At 33.2% G+C, this 21,963-nt stretch overlaps 3 protein-coding genes and 2 long non-coding RNA genes across 5 annotated transcripts; 2 read left to right on the top strand and 3 right to left on the bottom strand.

The window, feature by feature from the left end:
* Positions 1-409: 409 nt before the first annotated feature.
* Positions 410-3,102, bottom strand: LOC132037145 (NAC transcription factor 25-like). Its single transcript, XM_059427603.1, has 3 exons — positions 2,848-3,102; positions 1,802-2,085; positions 410-1,123 (listed from the first exon to the last, which is right to left on the bottom strand). The coding sequence occupies exons 1-3, from the start codon at positions 3,032-3,034 to the stop codon at positions 758-760; spliced, it is 837 nt and encodes a 278-aa protein (XP_059283586.1). The 5' UTR covers positions 3,035-3,102; the 3' UTR covers positions 410-757.
* Positions 3,103-5,713: 2,611 nt separating this feature from the next.
* Positions 5,714-7,203, top strand: LOC132036146 (uncharacterized). Its single transcript, XM_059426400.1, has 2 exons — positions 5,714-6,176; positions 6,899-7,203. The coding sequence occupies exons 1-2, from the start codon at positions 5,742-5,744 to the stop codon at positions 7,076-7,078; spliced, it is 615 nt and encodes a 204-aa protein (XP_059282383.1). The 5' UTR covers positions 5,714-5,741; the 3' UTR covers positions 7,079-7,203.
* A 2,606-nt stretch (positions 7,204-9,809) lies between these two features.
* Positions 9,810-15,844, top strand: LOC132037098 (uncharacterized). Its single transcript, XM_059427559.1, has 9 exons — positions 9,810-10,210; positions 11,100-11,450; positions 11,848-11,943; positions 12,050-12,167; positions 12,769-14,065; positions 14,397-14,562; positions 14,637-14,801; positions 14,882-15,034; positions 15,634-15,844. Exons 1-9 carry the CDS (start codon positions 10,142-10,144, stop codon positions 15,832-15,834), a joined length of 2,616 nt encoding a protein of 871 aa, XP_059283542.1. The 5' UTR covers positions 9,810-10,141; the 3' UTR covers positions 15,835-15,844.
* LOC132037100 (uncharacterized) lies at positions 11,196-13,565 on the bottom strand. Its single transcript, XR_009409766.1, has 2 exons — positions 12,913-13,565; positions 11,196-11,723 (listed from the first exon to the last, which is right to left on the bottom strand). It is a non-coding gene; the product is annotated as an uncharacterized LOC132037100 (long non-coding RNA).
* LOC132037101 (uncharacterized) lies at positions 13,644-18,507 on the bottom strand. Its single transcript, XR_009409767.1, has 3 exons — positions 18,383-18,507; positions 17,821-17,868; positions 13,644-13,860 (listed from the first exon to the last, which is right to left on the bottom strand). It is a non-coding gene; the product is annotated as an uncharacterized LOC132037101 (long non-coding RNA).
* Positions 18,508-21,963: the final 3,456 nt, after the last annotated feature.

Genomic DNA, 21,963 nt, shown 5'->3' on the forward strand with positions numbered 1-21,963 from the left:
GTGTGAACTTGTCGAAATTTTTGAGTGTGAATATCCATAATATCTTTTGGCAGGACTCATCAAGTTAAAAAGAAAAAGATGAAGGATCGAAGTGGCAATATAATGAACTTCATCACAAGCAAAATTAGCTGGCATACATGATGACTCATACCTTTTAATTCATGGGTAGACATCTTAATTTGGCTTGAACTGACAACTAAACATTTTAAATTTGAGAATGCACATCTAGATACCTCAACTCATCTCCACTGCATCTTATGAACACTCCGATGCTGACATGACACATTAATTTTGGAGGTGTCTAGATGATTATTTTGTAAAGTTGGGGTGTTTAATTGACATAGTGGAAATTGAGGTATTTAGATGATCATTTTGTAAGTTGGAGTGTTCAGCTGATAGTAGAGACTAGAGGCCAAGTTTAAGTGTCTAATTGTCTATCTATGTATTATGCATATTAATTTTAAAATAGACAATTAAATATAAGAATTCTAAAAAAAAAAAAAACTTTTTCCATTCACTTTTCTTTAAGAATAAAAGGAAGAGGAATTAGTTTTAAAACAGAATTTTACTCTAGGCCATGTGATGTTAATTAATTTCATAACTAAAATTCGAAAATAAATAATTAAACTGCCACAAAAAGAGTAAATTATCCAATATATTTATTTTCCCCTTCTCTTCAAACATACAGAATTCCTGTAATTTTAATTTACTTCCAGGTAAATTAATGATTTGGTAATTAAATAAAATACCATATCTATTAGCCAGAAAACCAAGAATTGAGTGGTGAACTTCTTGGTGAAATATCATTGAGCATTGAAAGAAATGAGCCCGAATTGCCAATATTTTCATTTTCATGACTATCAACTTGTAAACCTGATGAAGCTCCATTATTTCCAAAATAATTATCATTATCCTTTTCAAGAAGTTGATCAAAATTGGAATCTCTCAAAGCTCCTTCAATATTTGGATTATGTTGCTCAAATAAATTCATTGGTGTGGCTGGCAATATTGAAGTTGAACATGTTGTTGTAGTGTACTCCTCTATAGAATCTTCCTTGTCCATTTCCACTAATGTGCTTGAATTGTTTCTCTTGTAAATCCGACATAATACCCAATCATCAAGCTACACAACAACAAATGATATAAAAAACTTAGAGGCTTCCGAAGGAGAGCTACATCCACTATTTTTATTCAGCTTGACAGGCTAATTTGAGCTTACCCTGGAACTTACGGTCTGAACCAGCAAAATTAAGGTCTACTTATACCTTTAAAAGATTTATACTATTGATAAAATCTCTGATATATACAAGGACCCGATAGTTGTATAAGATTCAATTCAATCTTACAGCGGAATGCTTTCAACATACTACAAAATCTTCTAAGATGGAAAACCTTTGTGTACTGAACAATTTACTCCTTTTACTGGGCCTATACATAGAGAGCGATTGTGGAAATTAAACAGCATCCTTACTAACCACTTTTTGGTGATATCTTTGAAAAATAAATCATTGTAATAGAATTAGAACTCCACGAGTGAAACCCATGACTATGTTCGGTAGTTTTACATGTGCAATTTAAAATTTCATAACAATAACTATTTTAATTACAAATACTAAAAAGTGGCAATTTATGAATTTTATTCGATTCTGAATTAAACGGACTAGTAAATTTTCTCTTTTAGATATAATGGTTAAATAATTTTTTTTTTTCCTTTCAAAAAAAGAAGAGTCTTTTTGTATATAGTTTTGATTTTTTTCCTCTCTTTTATTTTGGTTATGAATTAATGAGAGTGTTACCTTACCCATAAAGAGCATTTCTTGGTTAGAGAAGAATTGTTATCAACAAGGCGATATTCATGCATCACCCAATTTGTTTTGATCCCTTTTGGTGGCCTTCCTTTATAGAAAACAAGTGCCTTTTTCACCCCAATTTTCTTAGTGCCATTGCATGTAAATATTGGCTTGTCTGTGCCAGTGGCCTTCCAATATCCTGAAGTTGCTGCTCGATTTGGTCGACCCCCTTTCGGATATTTCCTTTCTCTCAGACTGAAAAAATACCATTCTTGCTCCCCAAAATTTGCCTTACCTACAAAAAAAATGTTATGAGAAAGCTTCAATTCAACACAGTGATCACTATAAAGTGATCGTAACATATTTAGTGAGAGAACTAGAAAAAGATTCATCAGTCTAGTTCAAGAGCGGAGTCGAACTTATGGAAAGTCCAGATTTAAAACTTATGGAATCTAGATTTTAGGATAGTGATTTCAAGTGTTAGTAATTAGGTTTGGGAATTTAACCTTTTATCAATTTAGTGGATTCCTTAATACAAATATAGAATTTAGACTAAAGCTTTTGGATTCGATCGATCTGCTCTGGCCTAGCCATAATCGATTGTAGCCTTCGCTGGTATATATTCAGTGTATAAGAAGTATATAATCAGTGATTATACTGGCCAAAGTTTGCAAAAATATGACGATTAGTCTCTTTTTTTTTTTTTTTAGGCCGGTGTGGTGGGGGGGGGGGGGGGGCTTTGTTGGGTTGGTGTATAGTATAAAAAATTCATTATTAATAAATCTATCTCGAGAATATAATAATCTCAAAGAAAACATATGAATTCTACGTATTCCAGCCATTTCAATGTTGTGTGGCGAAGATTGATCTGGCATAACGTTTAAGAAAGCGTTGAACATTTTTTTAGCTCTAGCCTTAATTATGTCATTGCATTTCTGTTGCTACAAAAAACATGTCATTAGAAGTAAAATAAAAAGCTTAAAATTAAATTTTTAAATATTAAAATATCATTATTCGCGGAATAGACGTAAACTGAAACAGAGAGAGTAATAATTACTTGGCAATTCCCATGGATCAAACTTGTAGAGATCAACTTCAGCTATTATTGTGACCGGCAATGGAGTGGAAGCTGCCTTTTTCTTGAGGTAGTGAACCACCAGCTCCTCGTCGGTCGGGTGGAACCGGAAACCGGGTGGTAGGTGAAGGTGGTGGTTTGAACCGGATATCAAACCGGTTCTCTCCATTGATCAGTGCCTTTCATACAATATATATCTACTAAAAAGTTTCTATTTCTTGAAGTATATATGTTGAATGTATAACATAGAGAAAATGATAGAACAAAATTAACATTGGTAGCGTGAATAATATATGGCATACGAGGAAGAATATATAGGGACGTTGGCAAAAACAAACTTCCACCAATCGTCACCTGACACGTAGGTCGGACTTAAAGGTCTAGTTACTAGTTCACAAGAATTCAGTAATTTTTATTTAAACCTTGAATATATATTAAATATTTTAAATATATTTGGATGTGAACCCAATCAGAGACGTAGTTAGAATTTTCAGTTTATGTAATAGCGGATTTAGAGCTTTGCTTACTGGTTCAGGGGAACACTAGTATGTTCTGCTCAAATCTTGCATATGTATCAAAAATTCCATTAAATATCTATAAATATTTGACTATAAACCTAGTTATATGTTAATTTGAGATTTTTGTAGGAACCTATAGGAACCCCCCCACCCCCCCACCCCACTTGAGTCTATGAATTTACATTCTGGGAAAGGCACTTACTCTTGATTGATAAGTTATTTTTATACATTACATGAATTTTTAACACAAATACAGAATCTAAATCAAAATTTAATGGGTTCTATGGAACCCCGCAAACGAAACTGTAGCTCCCCATGAACTTAGTTATTAAATTCATATTAAATTGAGATCATTATAAAAATTCATAAACTTTACTGGATTCAATTCTGTTTGACACGTCGTGTTTCGGTGATGAACCGGATTAGGCCACGACAACTGGAAGTGAGGTTTGTAGGGACCTAATATACGTCAATTGTGAACAAAAAAAATGAAACTAACAACAACACGCTTTCTATGTCATGCTTTTTTTAATGTAACGGACGAAATTATTCCACATCATGACATTCCCCAACAATACTTTCTTTCTCTCCATACCACTTTTTCTCCATTAAATCAAGGGATCGTCTTTCTTATTTTATTTTTATATTTACATCCTTTACAAAGGAAAAAAACATTGTGGTAAGGAAGGGCGTGGGGGAGGGTATTAAGCCTGTGCTAGCATTTATTGATTTATATACCTAAAATTTTTGTATTAATGTTCGAGACAACTTATATACGTGAACCTCGAGTATTCATCCTTAGGAAATAAGTTATTTTTCACACCAATATAAGTATCGACAGTTGCGAACCTTTAAATTCAAGAGGACAGATACAATCATTAAATGCAAAATATAGAGTTCGGGATGAAACAGCCATTGAATGAAAGGGGTTATGATATATTATGTGCTCATGTCATGTGAATTCACAAGTCATTGCATATGTTAATAGGTATGGAAAAACTCTGCTCACTAAAATTTAGATGTATTTTTATAAGTTCATATCAATGTACATATACTACTGTCACTCTTATTAAAAGGAAAAGTAAACAAAACTATTCAAATTTCAACTGCTTGTATAAAATTAGTACTTCTTTGCAGAGAAGAAATAATTTCATATCTGCAATCTGTTCAAATAATGGTCACAATTAAATTGGGATTTTTTCCTTTTCTAAAATCGAGGTTTCGATGTAAGAAATTACTTTGACGGACTATCTTTTGCTAATTAATTTTGAGAAATTAACTTAGATACTCGTTCGTCACTTTTTTTTTTTTTGGTTAGCGGGTGTAAATATATTTGGTCGAGCGACAACATGTGTAATAAATAACTTCCCGTAATTAACCTAAATGGCAGCACCACCCAATCACTTAAACTAAAAATAGTCAAAGAAGGTATAATATATGTATAATTCACATATATTATGTGGATAATTGTATATGACCAACGTATAATCTTGTATACTGCTAGAAAAAATAAAGGGGAAAGATCACATATGCCCCCTCAAATAAAAAAAATTACCCGCTCATACTTCCAGAAAAAATTAAAAATATTTACCCATGATGCCCCCAGATATGATATCGACATGATATATAAATATACTGAGATGGTATCATGGAAGATGCTTCAGTTTTTCTCTTAGTCCTCCACGATACCATCATAATATATAAATATATCGAGATGACATCATGGAAAATGCGTCCATCCTTCTCTTAGTCCTCCATGATACCATCATGGTATATAAATATACTGAGATAACATCATGGAAGATGTTTCCGTCCTTTTCTTAGTCCTCCATGATACCATCATGGTATATAAATATATAGAGACGGTATTATGAATGTTCATGTTCATTTATTAAAAATGACACATTTTTTTTCGAAAAAAAAAACCCTCTATGATCCATTGTCTTATATACATATACTGTAATGGTATCATGAAAGACTGCTTCAGTCTTTCAATGAGAAACTCCTCAGGAAGATAATACCATCTTGGTATATAATTATACTGAGATGGTATCATGGAGGACTGTTTTAGTCCTTCTCTTAGTCCTCCATGATACCATCGTGGTATATAAATATACTGCGATGGTATCACAAAGAGGAAGAGGTTTGGCCGAGGTGTATGCCAGGTAAATATTTTCAAATAGAAAGGTAGAAGCAAAAATAGTTTGAGAGGGGACATGGGCAGTTAAATATTTTATATTGCGGGGGCAAGTAGTGATGTTTTCCCAAAAATAAACAATGAATCCAATTGGCTATTTATGTAAAGATTTCTCGGTGGCTGATAATTTTTTTTAAAAAAAATTATGGTACACCAAGGCGATGGGCCTTGTAGCTTTTAATTGGTTTATAATGAGCTCCTCCAAATTTGGACCTCATCCTTTTGTACGTTATCCTTTGGCTAACATAATGTTGAGGCTTAGAATATGCAATTCACAATGCTTACCTTATCTTTTGCCATGCTTCTTTCCCAGCCATAACTACAACTCAATTCAAACTACTATCAGCTTCCCGTACTCGTCCTCCTTTATCACGGCTCATAAATCGGGCGCCAGACTGTCTCTGGCGCCCAAACTTTGCCGTGCAAGGAGAAGAGTTATATACGATGATGACGACGAAGAAGAAGATAAAGAAAATGGACATAATAATAATGTGGAATTAGCATTGCTAGAGTTTTACAGTGAATCTGTGAGAAACGAAGCCCTAATTGTGAAAGCTCTTGTAGATGAGGAAGAAGTGGAAGTTCTAATTTTCAAGGTATATTAATTTTGACATAAATGGCTAAAATTTTAAATACTTTAGTTGTGCGTTGACTAATTAGTTCCACAATTGAAAGATAGGAATTTTAAGCATTTGTCATATTTTTATTATAGGGATAATACCAATTTTAGTCGCTCAGTTATTGATTTTTATTATAGGGATAATACCAATTTTAGTTGCTCAGTTATTGTTATATTCTTATTTTAGTTCTTGTGATATTTGACTAAACATATTTAAACTCTAATTAATTGAAATATGTGTTTTTAGTCTCTTTATATGTTATATTTGGACTATTTTTAGAAATTTTTTTGCGTCAAATATGAAGTAACTACACAAGCTTATCCTAACACAGGAGTAATTAATTAAATAGTGAAACTGTTAATAATCATAGTAAATTTGTGAATATTTACTAGCAAGAAGATAAAAAATGAACATTTCAATTAATTGAAGGTGAAATGTACTTTGTCAGATATCACACACACACAATATTTAATGAAATAACTCTTACGGTGTGTTTATATAAGGGCAAATTAATGAAACTCTGATGTTCCTTTTCATTATGGGTCTCATCATCAGGTTGAGTCTACACTCACCAACACATAAAGTGAATGACCCACTATATATATATATATATATATATATATATATATATATATATATGACTAGTATTTTCTATCTATTAGTCCATGGATATTTGATTAATTGTGCTATTATTTCAGGGGTTCTCATCATGCTTGAGTTACAGGACTAGTCCAGATCCATCAAAAAGTGTGCTTCCAGCAAGGGCAGTTATCAAATGCATAGACAGAATAAAAGGACCTTTTGACCCCTCAAACATCGTTTATTTGGAGAAAGGATTAACTGTGGAGGCCTTTAAAGAAAGGATTATCTCAAAGTAAAAATAATTATATCTGCCAACTCCTCAGGACAAGTGCAAATTCAGCTTGCAGCTTTTGTATCATATGCATGCTCAAAGTTTCTTGTCAATTATACCAATTAAAGGCTGGAGCCAAAATTTAAAGTTTATGATTTTCAATTTGCTATTGAACCGTATAGCACCAACCAACTTCAAATATATATTCATGTTAAGGTAGTTCGTTTATACGCTTAATAATGTACGAAGTAGAAAAGGACATCACTTAAAACTGGACATAACTCATGACTCCCTTTAGCATACAACATTCTATCCATGAATACTCCACATCCTGATTTAAATGGGCTAAGGAGAGGACTAGCAAACTCATTTTTTAAGGAATTTTTACGTAGCTTTAATACATAATTGAGTTAAATAACTACCTTTTATTTTAATTACTAATAATAACTAAATACTTTTCTAATTTAACTATTATATTTAATGAATTTTTGAATTACCATTTCACAAATACACCTAAAAATATTCCCATATCCCCTTTTAATGGTAACAATATTAATCACTTAATATACATTATCATTCTCTCTCTTTTCATAACTTCTTACCTTTTATGATCCTCTCTCTTCCTCTTCACCCTTCCGCAAAAATTTCACTTCCATTCTCACCAATCAAGAAGATTCGTTTCTTTTCTTCTTCTTTTTTTTTTCAAAAAAAGGAAAAAGAAAAAATTTTTTTTTTTTCTATCCCATCTCCTTTGTTTCGTGAAATTTTCGCTATTTGTGTTATTATTCTTCCACAAAATCAACTTAAAGTGATTGTTTTTCTTGCGCCAAGAAGGGAGAGAGAAAGTTTTTTAGGCTTTGAAGTACATTTTAAAAATATACGTATTTGTGTATGTTCTATGATATAACTATCAATTGTTGTGGTTGGTGGTGTATTTTGTAAGTTTTTCTATATATTTGTGTATTTTGTTCAACTTAATTCCATCAGCTCATCTAGTTTTAAATACAACGCAAATACATGGTAAGTTTCTATATATTTATGTATTTTGTTCAAATTAATCCCATCAAATACATGGGTGATGCAAGTTGTTACTCACACAAATATATGAGATTTAATTTAAAATACATGGGGTTTGATTGAAACTTCAAATACATTAGTTATGCTATCAAATACATGGGTAAATAAAAAACGAAATCAATATTGAAAACTTCAAATACATTATCACTAAATACATGGGTGATGCAAATTGTTACTCACACAAATACATGATATTTAATATAAAATATATGGAGTTTGATTGGAAACGTCAAATACATTAGTTATGCTATCAAATACATCGGTAAATAAAAAACGAAATCAATGAAAACTTCAAATACATTGGCTGTTGATTGATCGTGTTTGTTTTGTCAATGTATTTTCAGAGGTGTTGAAGATTTAATTTAAAATTTGAATTTTTATGTTTGAATGTTGAAGAATGCATGGAAGAAGAGAAACGTGTAAGGAAAGGGAATATTACAGGAGATTTTGCGGAAAAGAAGGTAAAAAATATCTTAATTTCTCATTTAATACCACCATTGGAGCATTGTATTTGCCGCCAACAAATACATGCGAAAACATACACAAATAGATGATTTTTAGCTTCATATTAAAAGGGTAGCTACAAATGGTAGGAAAGGCTAAATTTGAGAAATTTTACCATTTTTTAATGCGTCTTAGTTATTGAGTTCATGATTAAATATTTAATGAATTTTAGACGAACCCACATGTAATATTCTACCTCCGCACCTAATGCCAATCAACCTGTCACTACAAGAAAAAATATATTTGGCAACAAAATTTTTTTTGTTGCCATAAATTGATTATTGTTGCAAAAAGTACTTTTGGCAACAAAAAAAAATATATTTTGTTGTTCTTTTTCCCAGCTTTATAACAACGTGCAACAACTTTTTTTTTTGTTGTTGCCAAAAGTACTTTTTGCAATAATAATCAATACTATGACAACAAAATTAAATTCTTTGGCAACAAAAAAATCATTTGCCAACAATAAAACTAAGTTGTTGCCAAATATAAAAATATTTGTTGCGATTTCTGTACTTTCTTGTAGTGTGTGTTCCAAAACAACCATATTGCATTTCGTATATATGCAATTTATAGATGATTTTCCTTCCTTATTGCACCATGTTGTCTACACTTTTGAAAAATTGCATAACTTTGCCATCTGGGTCTTTCTCATCTAAAAATTCTAAGCTAAAAAGATAGTTGGTCGTAGTGTACTATAAAAGGATACTAATAAATAATCAGGGGCGGAGCTTGCATGTAACTTTGGTCGAACTGGTCTTAAGAACTTTATTTAATATGTACAAATTATTAGTTTATAACCCAACTAAAAATGCGAAAAATGTCAAATCAATAAGCTTCAAATCCTAACTGTGATCTTACTCTATATATATCCAGTTATCCACCAAGATTTAACAAATATTCAATTATAAATCCAAAATTTAAACAGTATAATAAATTTAGTAGTAACAAAATTAAAGATTGAACTCATCAAGTTTAAATTAGAAATCCACCCCTAAAATCTGACCATTGTATTTCACCCTTGCAAATGATCCATCCAAGACAAATCTTAACGAAGAATAATAGTAACAACTATCAATATTTCATTTAGCTAATTTATTATTAATTACATAAAAATCACTAAACCCCCGGACAAATTAATGGTTGTTTTTGCCTCCCAAAAAAAACCAATAATTTTTTTTTTCCCATAATCAACCTTTTTTCTTTCTTCCTTTCTTTTCTCTCTCTCTTGGAAACGAAGGAGAGAAAGAAAGAAGTGTTTGTCCCATGACGACGATTTTGGAATAGCCAAATTTCCTCATTTGGCTCTACAGCCTGCAGGCAACTCATCTTCCTTTTTTTTGCCTCTGCACTTCACATAAAATTCTCTTTTTCATCAATTTCCCAAATTAAAACAAAATTCTTTTACCAAAACATAAATTTTGGTCATAGGAATTTGACAAACTTTCAACGTTAATTCTTTTTTTTGTTTTTCTTCCTTCTTCTTTCAAGCCTTTTTACACAAAAAGAAATGGCGATTGGGGGTGTATTCTGTGGTGTTGTCCCTTTCATATTCCGCAGAAAGCCTTCTCCATTAAAGGTATTTTTCTTCTACTTTCTTTCCTTTCTTGTAATGTTATTGAAGCATGTTTGTATATGTAAAGTTTCTGCATGTGTACATGAGAATCCTTATCATTTGAAGAAAAAGCATTATTGCTGCAATTTTTTGTTATGCCATTTTCCCGTGCAAACATCAATATTGTGGCAATTTTGTTTGCCATTGTATTGGATATCCTTAAAGAACCTCTCTTGCAATCTTTTGTTTAAACCATGTTAATAGAGGAAATATTTTTTTATTAAAGAGTCTTGGCGCAACGGAAAGGGTTATCGCCATGTGACAGAGGTCATGTGTTCAAGCCGGAAAAACAACCTCTTGTAACCTCGTGCGTAGTGGAAGCTTTGCGCACTAAACTCCCATCAACATATAAATTGATGGGAGACAAACCTTAAAAAATACGTAAATTGAGCCAAAGTGATCACGCTCTTCCTCACACAGACCAAGAGCTTTATGCATCGAACTTTCCCTCAACATATAAATTGATGGATGACATACGTACAATAGACCAAATGTGGGCAGGCGCTTCCTCGTAGCGGGAGTTTTGTGCACCGAGCTTTCTTTAACATACAAATTGATGGATGAGAAACCTTAAAAATATGCCACCTCAATAGGTTTCATCAAATAAAATGAATTCTTCGTCAATTTTATATGCAGCCTCTTAAACTTTGACTCGAATTGATATGTTCAATGGATACAACCCTTAGTTCAGGTGACTAAATGAAAATATTGGGCGTCTTTACGGGGCTGCATATGCATTCTGCCTTTATTTTTACAAGCTAAGGAAAGCTCATTCACCTTGAATATTGTCATATCAATGATCTTCCTGTGTTATAATAGCATGCTAACAGTAGCTCACAATATCATTTATCAGGAAGAAGACACACGTAAGACTAGGAGATTACATACTAGAGTAATAAGGAAATTACCTTCTATGTTGGTACCAAAAAGATCAAAAGCAGCCAAAGTTTCCAAAGTGCGCAATTCATGTTGGGTGCAAACACCAAGAAGTCCAAGATTACACAATTCAAATATGGTGAAAACACCAAAAAGTCCCAGATTGCACAATTCAAATGGGGTGAGAGCAACAAAAAGTCCCACTTTTCACAATTCAATTGGTGTGGCCAGCAATTTCAGAATAATGACAGGTATACAAAACAAGATCCTCACATTGAGAGATTTGCTTGATCTTTCTCCTTGTGATGGCTCTGAATCTGCAAATGAGGTATATATATATATTCTTCTGTTACTTTGTCTTAAATACTTGTCAAAATCACTCAATTATGTCGCTCGGACTCTCCAAAAATGCCGAGTCATAGAGTGGAGGGTGGTCAGCTGAACACCCTTCGTCAAAAGATCATACTATACATATAAAAATTATTATGTGTATATAGGTCAAAATATATATTAAATCTTGACGCCCTTCCAAAGCTCCTGGTTTCGCCACCTGTGTCGGATCCTCCAAAAATGCACTACTTTTGAAAGATCCGACACGCATCTGTCAACATTTTGGAAGAGTCCAAGCAACATACAATCACTTTACTCATATAAATGTCTATGCCATTTTCAGGAGAGAATAACAAGAAGAGTCTCTTTAATTAACTTTTTTCTGTTTTCAACAGCTGCTGATATCAACTCTGAGAGATCTACATAAACTGTTTCCTTCGATCAATCCGAATTTTTCATTGTCAAAAATAGATGGAACATCAATACATGAGGTAATTTACTCCCTAAGTTGAGCACTTTAAGTATATGCAGTAGCTGTTGTTTTTAAACAAAATCACAAACTTATTGAGCTCACCAAAATTTCCCTTTTTTTTTCAGAAAGTGCGATGCTTTTGTGATATATTGAAATCAATCGGGCAAATGTGGACAGGAAATGATGAGTGGATGGTCACATGCAAAGAGAACTCACACAGTAAACTAAATGATTTTGAATATGGTATATGATCATCTCTGTAGTTCAACATTATAAAGTGATGTATTTTTCCATTGGCTTAATACATCAATAGCCCCTTAAACTTACCAGCAAATTTCATTTAGACATTCGAACTAAGGCCTATTTCGATTGAATACCTTAACACATGATAAAGTCTTCCTAATAGAAACTTCGAGTTCAAATTTTGTAACAGCTTCTGGACGTGTTCTCAGATGTCCATGACATAGTAAGTTAACCACATACAATATGTCACTTCCTTTAATTAGACACATCAACCTCAATTGGATCATGCATAAAGTTTTACGGCTTATTGAGGCTAATGCGTATAATTAAAGAAAATGACATATTTTAATTGGTTAATTTATTAATGTAATTGGCGCTTAATAACACGTGAAAAAGCTTTATTGAAATTTGAACTCGAAGTGTCTGATAGGAACACGTTATCATGTGTCCAGGTGTTCAATCAAAACAAACCCTAGTTTGAGTTTCTAAATGAAATTTGCTGACAAGTATAAGGGGCTATCAATGTATTCAGCCTTTTCCATTATTTATATTTTTCACTTCGATGTGCAGTCATAATGGTTTTCTTATATTACCTATGTAGTATTGGCATTGCTCGATGACATTATCAAGTTAGCTAGTGAAAGGATATTAGAGATGACGGATGCGGATGAGGATGAGGATGAGCATGAGGATGAGTCTGAGGATGAGGAATGTCGGACGAGAGATACAAGTCCAAGTCCTTCACCTGACGCATTCGAGAAGAACTTTTCGGAGACTTACTCGAGCAACAATTCCTCCCTTTCGAGCTCTCCAACTTCAGTCCTCCCTGAGATAATAACCAATGCCTCAAAGAAGAATGCAAAACCTTCTATTGCTTCCCCTCTTCTCTTATCATTCAGGGTTCAAGCTGTTGGAAACCAGAACCCGATTGAGGTAAAACACCTCTCGTTCCACATGTTCCCCAATGCAAATCAAGATTCAAATACAGAAGCAAAGCAAGATTGTGAAATAATGGACTTACCGGAGATTCTAATGACTAGCCTGGAGAAAGCATCAGAAAATGGTGGAATATTTTGGACAGGTGCATCAGACGGGCAAGCGGTCCCAGCTCGTGTTACCTTTGATGTGCTTTTACCTCCATCTTCAATTTCTAGGTTGCAATCAAATGTAACGGATCAGTCATCAGTGCCACCTTCTCCAAGCATTTTATCACCAAAAATCATAGAATCACAAATACCAACACCACCTCAGCCAGAACATCAACCAGATTCCTCAAGTGAGAGCGAGGAACCAGCACCATCACCACCACCAGCCCATATTACATCAGGAAACAGCGTAATACCTCCACCTCCACCTCCACCTCCGGCACTTCCCGTTACATCAAAATATAGAGCAGTGCCTTGTCCTCCTCCGCCACCTCCCAGGAAATCAGAAAATGTACATTCACCTCCACCTCCACCTCCACCTCCACCTCACAAAGGATTAAAGGGTATGGTGACCCCACACCCACTTCCACCAAAGGCATCAAACAGAGCAGTGCCGGAAGCCCCTCCACTGAAGCCAGCGGCAAAGGTAGCTGCACCTCCACCACCACCAACGCCAATGGGAAAGAGAAAGGGAGTCGCACCTCCACCACCACCTTCACCCATGCAAACAAAAAAGGGAGGGGCACCACCACCACCACCACCAGCTTCTGCAGGTGCCAAAAATCCACGACTTAAGAAAGCAGCCACTAAACTGAAAAGATCATCCCAAATGGGAAATCTTTATCGATCTCTTAAGGGAAAAGTTGAAGGATCTAGTTTAGATAGTAAACAAAAGGGAGGCAAGGGAAAATTTAACGCCTCAAAAGGAGGTAAACCAGGAATGGCTGATGCATTAGCTGAGATGACAAAGAGGTAATCTTCTTGAAATATCAAATCATTACTCCCTCCGTCCCAATTTATGTGAAGGTTTTTGACTGGGCCTGGAGTTTAAGAGTGAAAGAATTTTTTTTTGAAACTTGTGGTCTAAACAACCCAAAGAGATTTACATGTCTATGAATCATTTCAGTAGGGATAAAATGGAAAGTTTAAAGTTAAATTGTTACTAAATATGAAAAGGTGTCATTTTTCAGAGACTGATTAAAAAGGAAAGAGTGTCACATAGATGGGACGGAGGGAGTATTTGCAAGGAGGCAACTTTTTCTTTGACGTTTATTTTTATATAATTATGAATTATATCTCACAGGTCAGCATATTTCCAACAAATTGAAGAGGATGTTAAGAATCATGCAAAAACAATCATGGAGATGAAAAAGGCCATTGCTTCTTTCCATACATCAGATATGTCTGAGCTCATTAGATTCCACAATTATGTCGAATCCCACCTTGAGAAACTAACAGACGAATCTCAGGTTCATTTATATTTCTTATTTCTGCCATAATTACCATTTCAGTATGTTGGCACTTAATGATTTTCTTGGTACAGGTTCTAGCAAGATTTGAAGATTTTCCTAGTAAGAAGTTGGAAGCGTTGAGGACGGCAGCAACTCTGTATTCCAAATTAGATTCAATAGTCTCTACTTTAGAGAATTGGCAACCGGCCTCACCTGTTGGCCAACATCTTAGCAGAGCTGAGAGGTACTTCAACAAGGTAGAAACAAAGTCCTTGGACCTCAAAACTTTATCTTAATTTCCCATTAGCTGCTCTAACAAATAGTTCTTCTCATATAGATAAAAGGAGATGTGGACACTCTAGAAAGGACAAAAGATGAAGAATCCAAGAAATTAAAAACCCACAAAATCCAGTTTGATTTCAGCGCCCTTGTGCGTATCAAGGAATTGATGGTGGATGTTTCCTCAAACTGTATGGAACTTGCACTGAAGGTTAGTACAATCAAAATCACTCTAATACTAATAGCTTGTTTGTCAAGCTTCTAAAATCAACTTATTTTGAAAAATGCTTTTTCCAAAAGTGCTTTGTGTTTGGCTAATCAATTTGAAAAGAACTTTTGAGTAGCAATTAGTGTTTGGCCAAGTTATTAAAAAGTGTTTCCAAGTGTATTTTCTCAAAAATGCTTTTGAAAAAAATACTTTTGGGGAGAATCTACTTTTTTCAGCTTCTCAAAAACAACTTCTGCTTCTACTCAAAAACACTTTTTCTTGACCAGAAAGCTTGGTCAAACACCTCAACTTTGAAAAAGAAAAAAGCACCTTCGGCCTTGGAGAAGCTTCGTCAAACAGACTATGAATCTTGTGAATAACTGATACAATGTTTTGAATTTAAACTGCATTTTAAATATATTTACATATTTAGATAGAGTAAATTTGGTTAGAATAAGGTTTGAGAATCTTAACGAACATCTCTAAACTAGTATAAATACGTTCATATGAAATGCATAGAGCATTGTTCAGATCAACATTAACCACCTTGGTAATTGATTTGGTTAACATTTTTCTCATATAATGTTGCATTATCGAATCAGGAAAAGAGAGAAGCAATGGCAAGGGAAAAAGAAGGAGCTGGACCAACAAATGATGGGAACAAAAAGGAATCAGCTACACAGCTTTGGAAGGCCTTCCAATTTGCATTCAGAATCTATACTTTTGCTGGTGGGCAAGATGAGAGAGCAGAAAAGTTGACAAAAGAGCTGGCTGAAGAAATCGAGACAAACCTTCATCATTAGACAATATAGTAGGTGCCCATTTTTCCCAAACAAAGACAAAAGGAAACAAAGAAAGTCACTAATAGGTTGGAGCAATCAGCATTTTGATGCTATTCCTGGCAAGGGCCTTGTACATGCTTATACCGGGAGAGAATTGCTGGATATAAAATCATTATTTGTACAGACTGAGGGGAGAAATTGAGCTAAACTTTAGATTTGCCCTACCACTGTTGATACATACAATATATATCACACCTTAGTGACTGGTTTTGTAGCATGGGTATATAAATAGCAGCAGACTGTCTATTTTTTTCCTAGTCAAACAAAAAAGAATACACGTGTTTCAACTATAAAGATTGCCTGAAGTTTAACTTCTATACACTGACAGTATAAAATAAAAGATAACTATAAGTAATTGTCCACAATAGTGGAATTAGTAACTTGCAGCTACAACAGGTCAAAATACACTTAAGTGTAAAAAATAATTTACAACGTCAGTGTATATAAATTAAATTCGCAAGTATGTCGCCTATTCTTCTATAGTCAGTATTTTTGAGATCATTGAATCCTATGTCTCCCTTTGCCAGAAAATGATAGCTCAACATGCTTATGAATATATGATACAGCAATTATTCCTTTCATTCATTCCATTTTCACCTGATTGCAACTTACAAGCAAGAAATGCATATGACATCATGATATAAGACTTCGATACATACCATTTTTTTCTTGCTTTAATATTTGATTTTGTCTGTCCTTCTAGAAATTTTAATATACGCCATCATTTTTAATTTTCAAATTATGGTAAAACAATGCCAAAAACGTCACGTATTTCAAACTAACTAATCTTAATATCAGGGGAAGATCTAGAGTATCGTCTAGGGGTTCATGTGAACCTACTAGCTTTTGTCCAGACCCTCTATATATATTAAAAAATTTACTAAGTATCTACAAATATTTACTATTGTGAACCTAGTTATTATTGTATATTAACTCATGGTCATCACAGAAACCACTAAGATCAGGGACGGAGCCACAGTGCAAGTTACGGGTTTCACAGAACACATTAACTTTGGTTCAAATGTTGCATTTTGTGTTAAAAAATTCATTTAATATGTAAATCAGAACCCAATAAGTGAAACACATTGTAATTCAGAACCCATAAACAAAAAATTCTTGCTCCGCCACTCAATAAGCTTCAAATCCTAAACTTGCCTCTAGCATAATATGCATGCAAAGAAAACAGAAATCAAGTCTTAACAGCACAAAAATGCCAATCCATGGCTCACCAAACAAGAAGAAAAGAACTGCAAGCAAAAAATTTGCATTCTACCATGCACATTGAGCTGATTAAAAATGGAAAAAAGAAATCTAAAGTGTATGGCAGTATATAAACTAGAATAGAGCAAAAAAGAAGCTAGATTGTCGTCTACAGGTACACGTCGACGCAGTAGCTTTTGTCAAGACCCTCTCTATGTATTAAAAAATTTACTCAAGTATCTACAATTATATGACTGTAAACCTTATTATTATTGAATATTAACTCAAGGCCGTTATAAGAAACAATAACTTAGGGGCGGAACCTAGTAAATTTGGCGCAAACGTTGTATTTGTGTCAAAAAATTCATTTAATATGTAATTCAGAACCCAATAAGTAAAACGAATTGTAATTCAGAACCCAATAAGTAAAACAAATTGTAGTTCAAAACCCATAAACTAAAATTCTGGTTCCGCTTCTCAACAAGCTTCAAATCCTAAATTCGCCTCTGGCATAATATGCATGCAAAGAAAGCATAACTAAAGTCTAGCAGCATAAAAAGGTCCCACAGCCCACCAAACAAGAAGAAAAGAAATGCAACCAAAAGAAATTTACATTCTGACATGCACAATGAGCTGATCAAAACTGGAAAAAGAAGAAATCTAAAGTGTATGACAGTATATAAACTAGAGTAGAACAAAAAGAAACTAGGAAAATCAAGCAATTCATTTAGACAAAACGACAATCACCTCGTGGGCTTCACTTCACGTGGACCCAATAGCTTTTGTCCAGACCCTCTGTATGTATTAAGAATTCTACTAAATATCATTAAAATATTTGATCGTAACCCAATTATCATTGTATATTAACTTAAGGTTGTTACAGGAACCAATAAGCTCAAGGGTGGAGCTACAATGCAAGTTACGAGTTCGGCAGAACCCATTAATTTTGGCACGAATGTTACATTTGTGTTAAGAAATTCATTTAATATGTAACTCAGAACCCAATAAGTAAAACAAATTGTAGTTCAGAACCCATAAACTAAAAATTCGGGCTCAGACTCTAAATAAGCTTCAAATCCTAAATTTGCCTCTGGCATAACATGCATTCAAAGAAAGCAGAAATCAAGTCTAACAGCATAAAAAGGGCCAATTCCCAGCCCACCAAACAAGAAAAAAAGAACCACAAGCACAAGAAACTTTACCTAAGGAGAAATTTCAAGTATATGTGATTGACAGTATATAAACTAGAGTGCAGCAAAAAAGAAACCGGGAAAATCAAGAAATTTCATTTAAACAAAAAGACAAACACCTGTTGGGCCTCACTTCAAATGTCGATTACCATTCTCCACTCTGATCATTTTGAAGAAATCGCACGGTTTGCCCTTCAAATGGGCTGTCCTTTTATACTTATGCCTAACCGAGCATGAGTTCTTGAAGGGTGCGAGCATAGCAGTAATAACAACATACTCAGTATAATTTCACAAGTGAGATTCAGGGAGAATAGTATTAATGCAGACCTTACCCTACCTCGAGGGTAGAGAGACTGTTTTCATAGACCCTAGGCCTGCAAGAAAAATAAGACAGGAAAATATCAAGTACGAACAAAAAGAGCAAACACATAGTACTACACACATAAAGTTAATAATTTGCGCCATACCTAAATAATAATATGAAGAAAAGGAGAAGAGGAGATGCAAAGGCTAGCCTACCTCTCGCACATACAACGCTACAAAACTCGATTATCTATTAATCTTCTGTCCGAATATTTGACCTCCAAGTTTTTCCATCAGAGGTCATGTCCTCAATCAGCTCTGAAACTATGTCATTTCATGTCTAATCACCTCTCTCAGTTAATTTGGTTAAATGAGTTTGATGAGTTAAATATATCTATTATTTAAAAAAATAGAAGCTTTAATGACGTGGCATGCCAACTAGGAGAGAATGATGCTTTTGAGATGTTTAGATATTTTATGAGAAAAATAATAATAGTTGAGTGATTTTGTTACTCTAAATAAAATATAAAAAAAAATTTGTAGTAAATTCCCTAAATTTAGGTGAACGAATTAAATCAAAATTACTTATTAAATTAACTTCTGTATTTTTCACAACAAAGTCATAAACTCATAAGTATATTTATGTTTCCTATATAAAATGACTCGAGTTAAACTCCACCAGTTGCTACCCACTTTACTCATTTCAAAATGGTACTGTACTTAAAACTAAGACCCAAATCAACATTGAAGTTAAGAATTATACATAATTATAAAATATAAAGAAAGGGAAAAAAAAATCAGCAGGCATGCATCATTCATGTGATTTGGAGCTGAGGGACCTCTAATTCTATTCTTTAAAACTTGCACGATTGTTATGTTAATCACTTAAGGCTCATAATTATATCAAATGTATAACAGCAATACATTGCTTACGCTTGAGTATAAAACTCGTAACATAATAAGCTCAATATAACTTGGACTTTTGTCAAATCATAATGATATATTCCCTCCATCTCATTTTAACTACTTGATGACATTATAAAAAATATAGGTCCCAAATTATTTGTTCATTTATAAAATTAAGATAAAATTAATTAATTTTTTTCATCTTACCTTTAGTATTAAATGTTCTTGAAATTATTCAATATTAATTAGAATGTATTTATTGGAGAGATTGAGGTAAGATAGTAAAATCGATATTTTATTTATGATTTCTTAAAGGCCGTGTAAAAGGGAAAGGCCAAGTAATATGGGACAAAGAGAGTATCTTTTAGTTCGAAATAATTTTTACTTTAAGAATTCAAGACTAAAGTTGATAATTATTTCCAACTACACTTTTAACATTAAAGAAGTATACACAATATTAAGAGAAATTTTTTTTGTCTACATTTATTAAATAAGCATAATTTAGTAAATTAAATCTTGTATTTATTATTTTCTTAATGGGCGTGAAAGTTAAACTAAAATGACAGTTAAAATGAGACGGTGAAAGTACCTACTAAAAAGAGCATATACACTAGCTAAATTTACCCAATGTGCTAAAACGTAATTTTTTGCTAATGGGATTTTCTATTTTGTCGTGCTTTCTCTTGAGCCGAGGTCTTCTGCGAACAATTTCTCTACCTTCCGAAGGTAGGGGTAAGATACCGTATACTCTACCCTCCCCAGATCTCACTTGTGAATTTACATTGGGTATGTTGTTATTGTTGTTGTTTAGATGTATTCTACCTCATCGCGAGCATGGTCTAGGTGAGGAAAATACTCCTCGCTTCGCGAGAGCCGTGTTGGAGACAAAAATCCGAGCAAGCAAAAATATATAGCTTGCGTCGATTTGTTTACTAGGCAGAAACTGCCTGATCAGCAATTAAATATTAAGTATGATCTTGAATTGAATTTGTCAAAAAAAGGATATTTGATTGCAGTAGGGATTAAATGTGGCCAGTTCTTTAATCTAGGCAATTACAGAATAGATTTGTGCTTGAAGTAGAAATATACTAAATCTTCTTGCTTAATTATCTTACTGATATTATAAATGTATCTTGTTAATTCTAACGCCATAAAAATTTGGCCGTTGGAGTATTCCAGAAAGTTTTTCTTGCGTAAAGATTATTCATAATAGTTGAATTGCAGCTGATTTGAAGTGTGACATATGTTTCCTTATTGTTTTCACTACGCTTGATATTTAGAAATATATATAAAGTAAATGTTATATAATATAAAGTTAGGTAAGCAAAAGTGATGTGATGCACTCTTTGTAGTATCCATTCCTTTTTTTTTTCCTCCTTTTTTTGGCCTTTTGTCTAATTATAGAATGAAAAATTCTAATTGTACTTTAATTATTGTGTTTAATAATGGCGGACTATTAGAATAGATGTCTGTCGAAGAGTGGAGTGTGCCCTGAGTTTATTGGTTATCTAGCCATTCATTACACTCTTCAACCCACATTTATTGTATTATTTAAACCATATTAAATTCTAGAAATGCTTTTAAATTGGCCAAATGGTTGTGCTTTTGATTCCAAGGCAGAAGAAGTATCTCTTGGCCCCTATCCTGAAACTTGATGGAATAAGGAGCCATACTGTAAAGCTTCTTCTCAATATGTATTTACAGCGTCCAAAGATAGATAGATATAGAATACACAATATAATAATGACGAAGAAGATGGAGTGGAAGAGTTGTGCAAGTTAGGAAGGTGGGCTATGTGTCAACTTGTGGTTATTGGGTCTTGCAGTTAAGCTATTTTCAAGACACAATAACAATGATTTCATTTAGAAAATCTATTCGATGCTTTAGGGTGGTTAAATATCACGCGGATTTTACAAAATTTTATTAGCCTTCAAAATGGTGGCGTTAGTCGTTACAATAATACTACTTTTATTATATGCTTTAGTTTTTTCATGAAATCGTATTAACCTCCAAAATGGTAGCGTTAGTCGTTACAATAATACTATTTTTATAATATGCCTTAATTTTTTCATTTTTGTTTGGAAATCGCCAGGTTTTTATTATTTTTCTTAAAAAAAATAATTCAGTTTGTCCCTATAGTCTGTAGATGCAATATTTTGGGGCTCCAAAATGGTGTATTCTTATGGATGATAGAAACAAATGTTTTAAACAAAATGTTGGAATTATGTCTTTATTCTACTTATCTACGATAAATTTGTAATTTTATTATTAAAAGAAATTATATTAACATATTCACTAGTTGAACTATATAAAAAGAAACTCTAGACTTGTGCATCTTGAGCTCGTACCAAATTATAATTAGGATGTGACATTATAATTACATTTAAATCTAAAAGACTCAAATAAAATCATAAAGCAAAACTATCCAAAAAAATTCTCAAAAATTTAAAATTTCAATAGAAAGTTGAAATTTAAATTTTTTGTTTAAAAC

Source organism: Lycium ferocissimum, chromosome 11 (genome assembly GCF_029784015.1).
Source record: "Lycium ferocissimum isolate CSIRO_LF1 chromosome 11, AGI_CSIRO_Lferr_CH_V1, whole genome shotgun sequence".
In the NCBI taxonomy this organism is placed as follows: Eukaryota; Viridiplantae; Streptophyta; class Magnoliopsida; order Solanales; family Solanaceae; genus Lycium; species Lycium ferocissimum.